At 34.9% G+C, this 12,657-nt stretch overlaps 1 protein-coding gene across 5 annotated transcripts in view; it reads left to right on the forward strand.

Moving 5' to 3' along the window:
* Positions 1 to 12,657, forward strand: part of ANKS1B (ankyrin repeat and sterile alpha motif domain containing 1B) — a 1,161,043-nt gene that overhangs the window by 428,546 nt on the left and 719,840 nt on the right. For all 5 annotated transcript variants that reach the window (XM_055576264.1, XM_055576282.1, XM_055576254.1 and 2 more), the window contains exon 11: positions 8,086 to 8,222. In XM_055576264.1, the coding sequence (XP_055432239.1) occupies positions 8,086 to 8,222 (137 nt within the window). The remainder of the gene's footprint in view (positions 1 to 8,085; positions 8,223 to 12,657) is intronic.

Below are 12,657 nucleotides of genomic sequence, written 5' to 3' on the forward strand. Positions count from 1 at the left end.
TAGGATGGTCTGGTTGGATCTCCTTGCAGTCCAAGGGACTCTCAAGAGTCCTCTCAACTCTTCAAAAGCATACAGTTCAAAAGCATCAGTTCTTTGGTGCTCAGTTTCCTTTATACTCCTACTCTCACATCCATACATGACTACTAGAAAAACCATAGCTTTGGCTAGATGGACCTTTATTGGCAAAGTAATGTCTCTGCTTTTTAATATGCTATCTAGGTTGGTCATAACTTTTCTTCCAAGGAGTAAGCGTCTTTTAATTTCATGGCTGCAGTCACCATCTGCAGTGATTTTGGAGCCCCAAAAAATAAAAAGTCTGACACTGTTTCCACTGTTTCCCCATCTATTTGCCATGAAGTGATGGGACCAGATGCCATGATCTTAGTTTTCTGAATGTTGAGTTTTAAGCCAACTTTTTCCCTCTCGTCTTTCACTTTCATCAAGAGGCTCTTTAGTTCTTCTTTGCCTTCTGCCATAAAGGTGGTGTCATCTGCATATCTGAGGTTATTGATATTTCTCCCGACAATCTTGATCCCAGTTTGTGCTTCATCCAGTCCAGCATTTCTCATGATGTACTCTGCATATAAGTTAAATAAGCAAGGTGAAAATATACTACAGCCTTGACATACTCCTTTCCCAATTTGGAACCTGTCTGCTGTTCCATGTCCAGTTTTAACTGGTGCTTCTTGACCTGCATACAGATTTCTCAGGAGGCAGGTCAGGTGGTCTGGTATTCCCATCTCTTAAAGAATTTTCTACAGTTTATTGTGATCCACACAGTCAAAACTTTGCAATAGTCAATAAAGCAGAAACAGATGTTTTTCTGGATGATCTTGCTTTTTCAATGATCCAACGGATGTTGGCAATTAGATCTCTGGTTCCTCTACCTTTTCTAAATCCAGCTTTAACTTCTGGAAGTTCACAGTTCACATGCTGTTGAAGCCTGGCTTGGAGAATTTTGAGCATTACCTTGCTAGCCTTTGAGATGAGTGCAATTGTGCAGTGTTTGAATGTTCTTTGGCATTGCCTTTCTTTGGGATTGGAATGAAAACTGACCTTTTCCAGTCCTATGGCCACTGCTGAGGTTTCCAAATTTGCTGACATATTGAGTGCAGTACTTTCAAAGCATCATCTTTTAGGATTTGAAATAACTCAACTGGAATTCTATCACCTCCACTAGCTTTGTTCATAGTGATGCTTCCTAAGGCCCACTTGACTTTGCATTCCAGATTGTCTGGCTCTAGGCAAGTGATCACACCATCGTGGTTATCTGTGTCATGAAGATCTTTTTTGTATAGTTCGTCTGTGTATTCTTGCCACCTCTTCTTAATATCTTCTGCTTCTGTTAGGTCCATTCCATTTCTGTCCTTAATTGTGCTCATCTTTGCATGAAATGTTTCCCTAGTATCTCTGATTTTCTTGAAGAGATCTCTAGTCTTTACTATTCTATTGTTTTCCTCTATTTCTTTGCATTGATCACTGAGGAAGGCTTTCTTATCTCTCCTTGCTATTCTTTGGATCTCTGCATTCTAATTCTTAAGAAACCATTGGTAGGAGAAAGTATAATGTATTAACTATTTGAAATGTTAAATAATTCTTTAAAGTAATTGTTAAATATTAACTTCCTCACATGATGCAGAGTAAGTACTTTCTCACTGAAAATAACAAACAGATGATAACTGGGCTATTTCACTTATGATTTTCATACTCTCTTTCCCAGAAATGATTGTCATGTAGCATTACTGAAAGTCACTTTAGAATTCAAAAGTTCAATTTGTCTTATTAATTTATTTATTCATCCATTCAATAAGCATCTTTTGAACACTTATTGTCCCAAGGCATTGCCCTTGAATTAGATATAATGTTATGTTTTACAAATGTTAAATGAATTTTTCATAATGAAACCTTAGTTTTTAATTGCATAGTGAGAAGAATGTTCATATATAACATGAAAATGGAAAAGTAGGTGTATGATATATAATTCTTCTAGGTGTCTCCATCAGAGGGAGAACATTTCCATGGGAAATATTTATGATAGGACCTACAAACTATGGCCTATTAACTAAATCTGGACCATTCCTGTTTTTGTTAATAAAGTTTTCTTGTAATGCAGCCACACCCATTTGCTTACATAGTGTCTATGACTGCTTTTGTGCTATAATGGCAGAGCTGAATAGCTGCAAAAGAGATGACCTAGCCTTCAGAGCTTAAAATGTTTACAATCTGGACCTTTACAGAAAAGCTTTGCAAATTTCTGACTTAAAGCCAACAATTGAAAATTATATTTCATGAAATGTTACACTAATAATTATTAAATGCTTACTTGATAGTTGCTTAGTTACTTAATTACTTGGTAATTCAAGACTTTCCACAATAATACCTCAAGCCACCTATCTACTTATAGTTATTATTATCTGGCATGTATATGATAGTAATAGCAATAATTACTTTAACACTTACTATGTGCCAGGCAAAAATACACACATACACACACACATATTTTATTTATCCTTACAAAAACACCATGAGAAAGGCACTTTTTCATAGATGATGAAACTGAGGTTGACTGTGGCAGGATTTCAGATTAGATTTGTTTGATTCTAGAGCCCAAATTTGTTGTATGTATCTCCTCCATTTCTTAGCATTACCTCCATGAATATTCTATTCTATTCAAACTAACTCTTTCTACATGTGCCTCTTTCCCATCTTTTTATCAATACCTTTTACTCCTCCTACTTCCAACTCTGGAAATGTTTTTCACACTCATTTCTAAGTTTTACTACTCCGTCAGAGAACTCCTGACAGAACTCCACCTCTTCCATGAGACCTTTCCTGAATCTCCAGCCAAAGTAATATCAGTCCTATTTGCCAGCCACATAGCAACTAGCCCAGTCTCTGGTATACTTTAGCTGTTCAGTACATGCTAGTGAATGGCATTAAAATTGTACACTATAACATTACATAATATTCATAGAATACTTTTCTTGTAAAAGCCCCTGTAAACTAAAAAGTTTTTCCCTGTGCTTGTTACTATAGGAGAAACTGACAGTCATAATGCATAATCTAATGCATAGAAAGTAATGTGACTAGAAGGTGTCTCATTTCAATCTGAAGTTGCAAATATATTCAGTAATTTTCTCTAAGCAATTTTTACACACCTCATTTCCTTTTAATCAGAAATGTTTTCTAGCTGCAGGTGTGAAGTGCAGGTTGACCATGTAAGACCATCATGGATATAAGCTGTCATTTTGCAAAGTCCACTGGATGATTGGTGGATTTTTATAAATAATATAGTAAAGGATATTTTAAGAATAAATCACTTTCCTAAGACTCTTATGTATGTTCTAGAATACACTTTTCATTTGGATTTCTCCAAAAGGACCGTGGAATTATAAAAACCAGATCACCTTTCTCCATATAATTAAGGGCATTTATGATGGTTTCCCCTGACACACAGGTTTTATTTTATTCATTTTACTTCACTTAGTATTCTTAGAAGATTGCATTGAGCTAAGAGCTGTGGAGAGAATAAGGGAAATGTAAGTCACTGTGAAAATATAACCTAGTCTGGAAGAGATAATGAACAATGCAAGGTAGTATAAAATCAAATTATCAGTGTAATGGTACAGATCATGGATTCAGAAGATGGACACACTTAGAGTCTTTTTAAAATAATTTAGTTCTTGATTATTCACTATCTTGTAGTATGTATTAAATTACTTACAAGAAACATTCAAGAAGCTTTTGCTTTACAGTCTGCATGGACTACCCAACAGTTTTTTCTGGCTTTGAGGCAAAAGCACTTAACAGGGCCAGACCTTGCAGTGAATCATTCCTCAAGGGATCATCTCTTATTTCTGGAATTAAATTCTGTCCCTACCAATTTGTGTTAGTAGCTGAAAGATACTGGTCTCAAATTCTACCCAAGTACTCAGAGTTATTACTCTAGATATTTTATCTACAAAGTACTACTATTTATACCCTTGCTTTTCTCTCTAGATTTTCTTTCCTCCATATTTTAGTTTAATTCTGATGATATTTGGTTTGATAAGGAAAAAGGAAACTCAAATTTGTAACTGCATACTATGTATCTGATTATGTGCTAGTTATTTTTCATTTGAATTCTCTCACACATAGCCCCAGAATATAGTTATTAATCATCCTCATGTTTTAAAGAAAGACTAAAATCCAGAGTAATTAAATAAATTATCTAACATTGAATAGATAGGTTTTCCCCAAACCCCAGCATCTGGTATTAGAATATGAGTTTGTATTTTTTTTTTAATTAATATTTACTAAAAGAGTCATAATTAATGTTTAATTCATTCTAATAAGTAAAAAGTAGCACAGAATTGAAGATGTGACAGACAGACAGAACAAAATACTATGAATGAGAAATAGAGGCATAAAAACAGATTCATGAAGACTTCAAGCATTGGAATTATCAGACAGATTAAAAAGCAAAACAACTTCCAATTTGAATAAATAAGAGTAAGCAAATGCTGGGGTATTGAAAATGCTAAATGATAATGTAGTGTATTTGAAAAAGAACCAGATAGAAATTTTAGAACTGAAAAGCATAATTGAAAGTAAGTAAATGGTTTGATAGCTGAAGAAAGAACCAGTAAGCTGGAAAATGAATATTTATATATGTATAAAACTATTCAGAATGCAATACAGAGAGAAAACAATGAGGGTACAAAAGAGATAATAAATTATAATAAATTAATAAGTCTAACATTATTTCACTGAAATCCAAAAGGAGAGAAGAGAGAAAATGGGATAGAGGCAAGATTTGAAGTGATATAGTAGGGAATGTGTGCTTTTCCAATAGTCTTTCCTATTTCTGCTGCTCAAAATCCATCTTTTTCAGTTCCTCAGGCCAAAAACCTTAGTCATGCTTGCCTTCTCTATTCCTCTCCTCCCCTGTATCCAACATATCAAGAAATTCTATTAGTCTATCTTCAAAATATATCCAGAATCCAACCTTATCACCAACTCAAATGCTAATACCCTGATTTATCCTGAGTCACTGTTGTTAACTCATCTCCCTGCTTCCAGGTATTATACATATAGTACACACAAGTGTACTCTAAGATGTGTTTATGGTTGATATTTTCTGTTTTTATTATTTCTGTCTTTACTGTTTCCACATTCTACTTTGTTTTTGTGGAGTTGGTTGACTCTATTTAGAAATAGAGATTGCCCGTAACTTGACTATGATAATAGTCTTCAGGCTGTGCCTCCTCTGTTCATATTTGCGTACCTCGGGCATGCTAACCAACAGAAAGGCAATGTGCCATCAATCTAGAATTTCTTGTCATCCATTTACTGGAAATTTAACTTTGTGATTGTCTTTTCTGTAAAATGGGAGTGGTAGTAATAGAAGCTATTTCAAAGAATTATTTGGAGGATTCAACGAGATTCAGAAAGTAAAAGAATTTAACATGTTCCCTGCACATAATAAATGCTCAATAACCATTAGCAATTATTGTCATTACTAGGCTGGTCTCTGCTTAAATATCTTCAGTACTTCCCATTGCCTACAGAATTAAGCACAAACAAAATAATAAAACCTACTTTTAGTTACCTAAACTTAGCTCCAACATCTTCCTAACATAAAATATTAGCTTTATATATACTCTTTCACTCTCCAAGCCCTTCTGTTTTATGTTCTAGTCCTACCTTTCTTACCTGAAAACCGCAGCTTTTCACAACCATCTTCCTTCCCAGCCACAGTTGGATTTCTTCTCCCCCTGCTTTTTCATCATGCTTCATTTACCTGTTATCAACTCTCAAGTTATATTGCATTATAAATTGCTTGCATGTCTCATGGCACATTTGATTGTATACCTCTCAAGGGCAGAGATTTAAAAAAAAATTTACTAGACTTTATTTTTTACAGCAGTTTTAAGTTTACAGAAAAATCAAGTGGAAAGTATAGAGATTCCTTTTGTACTCCCTGCTGCCACACAGGTGCAGCCTCCCACACTGTCAGTATCCCCCTCCAGAGTGGTACATTCATTTTCAGTCAGTGAACCTTGACACTGACACATCATTATCACACAAAGTCCATAGTTCACGTGAGGGTTCCCTCTTGGTGCTGTACATTCTGTGGGTTTGGACAAATGTACAGAGACATATACCCACAGCTACAGTATTGTGCGGAATAGTTTCACTGCCCTGAGAGTCTATGTTCCACCTATTCATCCTAATCCCTGACCAGAGATTCTTTTCAATTTATCCATAAAACATAATGGCAAATACATAATTGCTCCCAAATAAATGTTTTAGATGTATGAGTGAATGAATGAAAGAAGGAGGGGACAAATTAGAGAGAATGAATGCATCTTGTCATTCTTGCTAACTGATGTTTTGTCTCCATTTCAGTGTTCACTCATACTACCTTAGCCTATTCAGAAGACTTCCCCCACAGACTACTGTCTTTCAGAACCTGGCTTATTCTTGAGATGCTCATTCAAACCCCACCTTATGTATTATACTAAATCAAGAGTGAGCTCTGGACACATCTAAGACATTTTATGAATTATCTATTTAATTTGGTGTGTGTCACACTTGCATTTTTTATTTCATGAGCCTATGTCTGGATTCCCCAGTGAAAATAAATTATATTTTAAAGTAATGGGTAGAGTTTCATCCTCTTGCTTTCTGTGAGCAAGAAGTGCCTTAACAAATTATTGCTTTTCACCTGGGATTGTTGACAATGGCCATGGAACAGAGAAACTTGCTGGTCTCTAAAGAATTCAGTCTTAGTCACTTTTGGACCAATTCAGATGTCGAGTACAGAAAATTATTGGGGACTAATTAAAAATATAACAAGGAAGTAAATGTTTTGAAGATTTGAGCTTGCAACAGTTTCCATAAAAAACTCTAGAGGATTTGCCAAACTGTCGTTAAAATAATATAACTTCTATGTGCTAGCAGGAGTTATTTACAGAACCTTCTCCATCCTTTCCCCAGTATTTTAAGCATTCTAAAACTGCATCTTTGATGTTATTTTGTTTTGATATAAATTTAAGAGGAAAATGCTATACATATTGCTGATTTTCAAGTCATCAGTTTCTTATTTCTGCTCCCACAATACTGAACATAAGGGAAGATTACTTTGGATTTTTGAAATTTCATTCACTTAGCTTTGACCATCTAGGAAGATACATGTATCTGAGAGTGATAATTTTGTTTTTATCTACATTATAAAACTATTTTGCACAAATGTCAGTTTTTTATCCAGGTTAATTTACTGGGATGCAATTTTTTTTTTTTTTTTTTTTTTTACAATTTGAGGGATTTCTGGGAAAAGTGCTTTGGGAAGGCATGAATATTATAGAGAAAACTTAGGCCAGTCATATAAAAAGAGCATTCTTTTAAGTTAAGGTGATGTTTTAGTCATCTGTATAATGGCAATCTAAGCATTTATACTGGATGATCTATCATTATAAATTAAGTAATAATACTCTTCCTCCTTGGAACAATACTACAGGGGAATATTTAACATTCTAAAAGAAAATAAAACATTCAATAAACAAATTATCTTTTTTTTAAATTTTATTTTATTTTTAAATTTTACATAATTGTATTAGTTTTGCCAAATATCAAAATGAATCTGCCACAGGTATACATGTGTTCCCCATCCTGAACCCTCCTCCCTCCTCCCTCCCCATACCATCCCTCTGGCTCGTCCCAGTGCACCAGCCCCAAGCATCCAGTATCGTGCATCGAACCTGGACTGGCAACTCGTTTCCTACATGATATTTTACATGTTTCAATGCCATTCTCCCAAATCTTCCCACCCTCTCCCTCTCCCACAGAGTCCATAAGACTGTTCTATACATCAGTGTCTCTTTTGCTGTCTTGTACACAGGGTTATTGTTACCATCTTTCTAAATTCCATATATATGCATCAAATTATCTTTAAAATAAACTGCTGAGTGTACTCCACATTATGATCTTGTAATTAATACCAGTTTTAAGTTTAAATATCAATTCATTTTCATTAAAGTAATTTTAAGTCTTAGAAGGTAAACTGAGTGATTAGGTTCATGGTTGTTCTATTTTTATTCCCAGATAATGCCTCTGAGGTAGCAATTACTGCTCCAGGAACTAGTAACCATAGAAACAGCTCTACAGGCCCAACACCTGACTGCTCACCTCCATCCCCTGACACTGCCCTCAAAAATATTGTAAAAGTCATTCGACCCCAGGTAAGTGCTCATCATGACATCATGTGCAGTTTAATATATTTTGTTTTTGAATCAGTGCATGCACACCATCTATATTGCAATACCGGGACTATTTTATAAGTAAATGGACTTCCAGGTTAAAAGAATGGACTTGGAAGAGAATGTTTCCTTCCCTTCGAGATGATGATACACATTGAAATCTGTTAGCTTTTGGAAAATTGAATTTGTATATTACATGAAAAAACAAGCTTAGAAAAATGGCTATTTCACATCATTTTTCTCAACATTTTAATAATTATGCTCGAACTATTGAGCTGTTACATGTTTTCTGGTGTTTCCTTTTTCTTTTGTCTTCATTTCTTTGGACATGCCACATTGTTTGTGATAAGTCCTTTATCCTCCAACCCCAGTTGTCTATATATACATGTTTTTTCCAAATCTTTATCTTTTATGGCTTCAAACTAATTTTGTCTGTATCTGATATTGCAGCTCTCATTGCTCCTTATTTTTCTCCAGTGCTCAATTTCCTCTAGCTAGTCTCTTTACCTTTTGTTCTTTTTTTTCTATTTCTGTCACTTTTCTGTATGGGTTTCTTTCTCTTACCCCTTTTCTTTCAGTTGGATTTCCCAGTAGGCGGTTTGCAGGCAAGCTTTAGAAATATCATTGGGACAAGCTGTTCTGTGATATTTCATTGAAAATAGCACTTATAAAGCTGTTTGCATTATATTTTTGCCAACAGATGGACTCAGAACATGGAATTGGTGGTGTTCTCAACCTAGCTCATTCTGAATGGGCCTCATAAAATTCAAGAGAGAGGAACTTTGGATCCAATCAATGCCATTCACTATCTCCTTAGATATATAGTATGAACAAATAGTTTGGGCCAATTTGCAGAACAAATATGTCTTTTAATATTGTTTTGACCTAAATGAGCAATAATTTGTTTAACATCTTACCTTCTTTAACACAACTTATTTTGGATTTTTTTATTATATGTATCATCCTCATCAGTAAAATGACATTTAAGCTTTGCATATCTGCTACAGCTTGTAGAACACTTTCCTACAAATTATTTTGTTTAACCTTTATCAGTTCCAAGGGAATGTATATTTTAGTGTTATGGATAAGGATATTGGCACTCCAAAGGGGCTAAGTTGTGCAACTGATTTGAAGTTTCTTGTACTTTCCTTGGTGTAATAATTGTCTCCTACAATCCTGTTCAGAGGATAGAAAACTCCTCATTAGGATATATAATTTGCTACCTCTTTATGAGGATAAAACTTATAGGTTCATTTAGGCATAGGTAATATTTCACACAATGTCCTGGTATGTGGAGCAGGAAAATGTCTTCAATAATTCCTCTTCGTTTTAAGGGAAATTTGACCTAGTTCATTTGTTTCAGGAAATCAGCCCCACTAAACTTAGATTTAGTTGCCAAATGTCACATTTATTATCATTGGTTTTCTCACTAGGTTAAGGTGTTTCTGGTGCTGTTGGGCAGCTATTGCATTTCCAACATTTTAAACTATTTATGTAGGAGATTGTCTTATATATATTAATAAAATTTATGGCTAAACCGTTAATTTTATATCAGTGTAAATTCTCTAATGTAAATGCATTTGGTCATTCAGTGAATGAAAAAGATTCTTTTCTGTGTAATCTAATGAACTCTAATGGATCTTACTCCATAAATCCTCCTTTACATATTCTATCTTATTTTAGTAAACTTTGAAGAAATCTAGGAGTAGTGTTAAAGCCAGAAATTCCACTTGACTCCACTCCTTGGTTCTGTCCATTTTTAAATGTATATGAAGGTAACTGACTCTATTTTCCTTTATTAGATGTTATAATGATGATTTAGGGAAGAAAAAATGAAGGGAAAAAATTGTGAAACTAAGGATGATGGTATTTCAGTTAGAACCAAGGCAGCCTGTATGTATGTATGTTGTAGAACAATAACAGCTAAGGCATATAATTAAGAAAGAATATAACCTCACATGGGCCACTCTTTCTTTTACCTCAGAGACATTGGTGCAGTAGTTATTTCTCCTTTTGAGTCCTGATCTCCTGGGGTTCTTCATTTATTATAGAGAGCAGGGAATAGAAAATTCAAGTGAAAGTAATTATGAAGGAGTATTGGAGTAGAACACATGATTTCAAGAAATGGTTTGGAGACTAGAGGGTGTGAACAGCAGACAGCTAGATGGATAAAATAGAGGACTCCCTGGTGTGCTCTGACAAGGCACAGGTGTGTCAGGAATGGACCATTGACAACAGCTACTGTTCCAAAGGAAAGATAATTATTGGTTAGCTTATATAAGAGTCTATATTTTGATCATAGGCTTATTAACCCTCTAGGTGTTTGATAATTCTCCTGGCTTTTCTGTCTGGAAATGCATGAATGTGATTTGATTGACTTATGGGTATTCAGATACTGTTTTCATTTATTAATTAGAAATTAATAACATAATTGGAATGATCATTTCACTCTTAAAATCAGTGATGAGCCTTTAAAATGGAAGTACAAGTACAACTCTTAATCATTAATTTACATTTATTTGCCTGGACATTAGTACATGTGTTTAGTCTTATTGTGAGAAGACTGATACAAAACAGATGAGAGATAAAAACTGAACTGTCCATCGTATTCACTCACTACAAATAGATACTGATCAGATAGAGCAAGTTGGGTTATTTCTCCTTCGCCTCATGCATACCTTTATCTAGTCTACTTTCCTAACTCTATCTATAAATGGCAGATATCCATTATAACCAATGAGTTCTTGCTTTCAATATGAGGTAGAGCTGATTATACATTGCATGTGTTTCTGACTGGTGTATTAATTGTGACAGATTTTGCAGTGCTTTATTGAGTTTGACTATTTGGCATATTTATTAACTCAGTAAGTCACAACCGTTAATTCTGCATACTATATTTGATCTTTTTACCTTTGCTTCTTTGGACTCTTACATGTCCTAAAATTCCTCAGATTGTGAAACTTTCTATTTTTGATTCACAGAGTCTGAAATACTGATGTGCTACTGGCTTCTCTTTGTTTCTTTTCAGTATATTGATCCACAAGCCTGAGGCTCTCTATTTAGATGAATTTGCAAGGCTAAGCTCACTTACTCATACTTGAAAGTAGAACTGTTTCTAAACTTGAAAAGATACTTGAAATACTTGAAAAATATTTACATGTTAAAAAATTTAGGTAGGTCTATTGCAGGAGACCTGGTTTTGATCCCTGGGTTGGGAAAATCCCCTGGAGGAGGGCATTCCTCCAGTATTCTTGCCTAGAGAATCCCCATGGACAGTGGAGCCTGGTGGACAGTCCATGGGGTCGCAAAGAGTTGGACACAACTGAGCGACTAAGCATAGCACAGCATTGACATACCAGTTTTCTTTTTGCTTTTTCTTTGTAATGCCTTTTTTTCTTTTTAATGTTTTGCTGGTGAAGCATCTTTTTACACTTAATAGAAGAATACAGTTTGATGGATTTTGACAACTGTGTATGTAGGTGTAACCACCATCCAAGGCAGGATATAGAACATTGGTGTTACCCTCAGAAAGTTGCCTCATGCCTGTTTCCAACCCGTGGCCCTTATTCCTGCCTGTGTGTGCATGCATGCTTGCTCAGTTGCTCAGTCATGTCTGACTCTTTGCAACCCCATGGACTGTAGCCCATCAGGGTCTTCTGTCCATGGGATTTTCCAGGCAAGAGTAATGCAGTGGGTTGCCATTTCCTACTCCAGGGAATCTTCCCAACCCAGGGATCGAACCCACATCTCTTGCATCTCCTGAACTGGCAGGCAGACTCTTTACCACTGGTGCCACTTCTTTCTGATTTTTATCATCATAATTTAGAATTGCCTATTCTTGGAGTTTATGTAAATAGAATCCTACTGTGTGTGTATGTTTTATGTATGCCCAGGTCTGGATTCTTTCACTCAATGTAATTCACTCATGTTATGCCTTTTTTTTTTTTTTTCTTTTTTGCTGAGGAGTTGGATTAACATAGTTGTTTCATGTTATTTGGTGTTATGAATGAATGTGCACTATATGTTCATATAGATACCAAAAAGTAGAATTGTCAGGTTGTAGGGTAGATGAATAGCTAATATTATAAGAAACTTGCCAAGAGTTTTCTGAAGTAGTAGTTCCATAATTTAATCCCACATAGAAATATCTGAGATTTTTTATTTCTCCACAGTCTCACCAACATTTACACTTTCAATTTTTTTCATTTTAACCATCCTTATGGGTATGAAAGCATTTCTCATTATGGCTTTGAGCACTTTTTCCTGTGGCTATTGCTCATTATTATATCTTTTGAGAAGTGCCTGTTCACGTCTTTTTTATGGGATTGTTCAATTTCCTAATTGTCAATTTGTAGTAATTTTTTATTGCTACATTCATATGACATTTATTACTACTACAGTATTTTTATTACTACAT

This window comes from Bubalus kerabau, chromosome 1 (genome assembly GCF_029407905.1).
Source record: "Bubalus kerabau isolate K-KA32 ecotype Philippines breed swamp buffalo chromosome 1, PCC_UOA_SB_1v2, whole genome shotgun sequence".
NCBI lineage: Eukaryota > Metazoa > Chordata > Mammalia > Artiodactyla > Bovidae > Bubalus > Bubalus kerabau.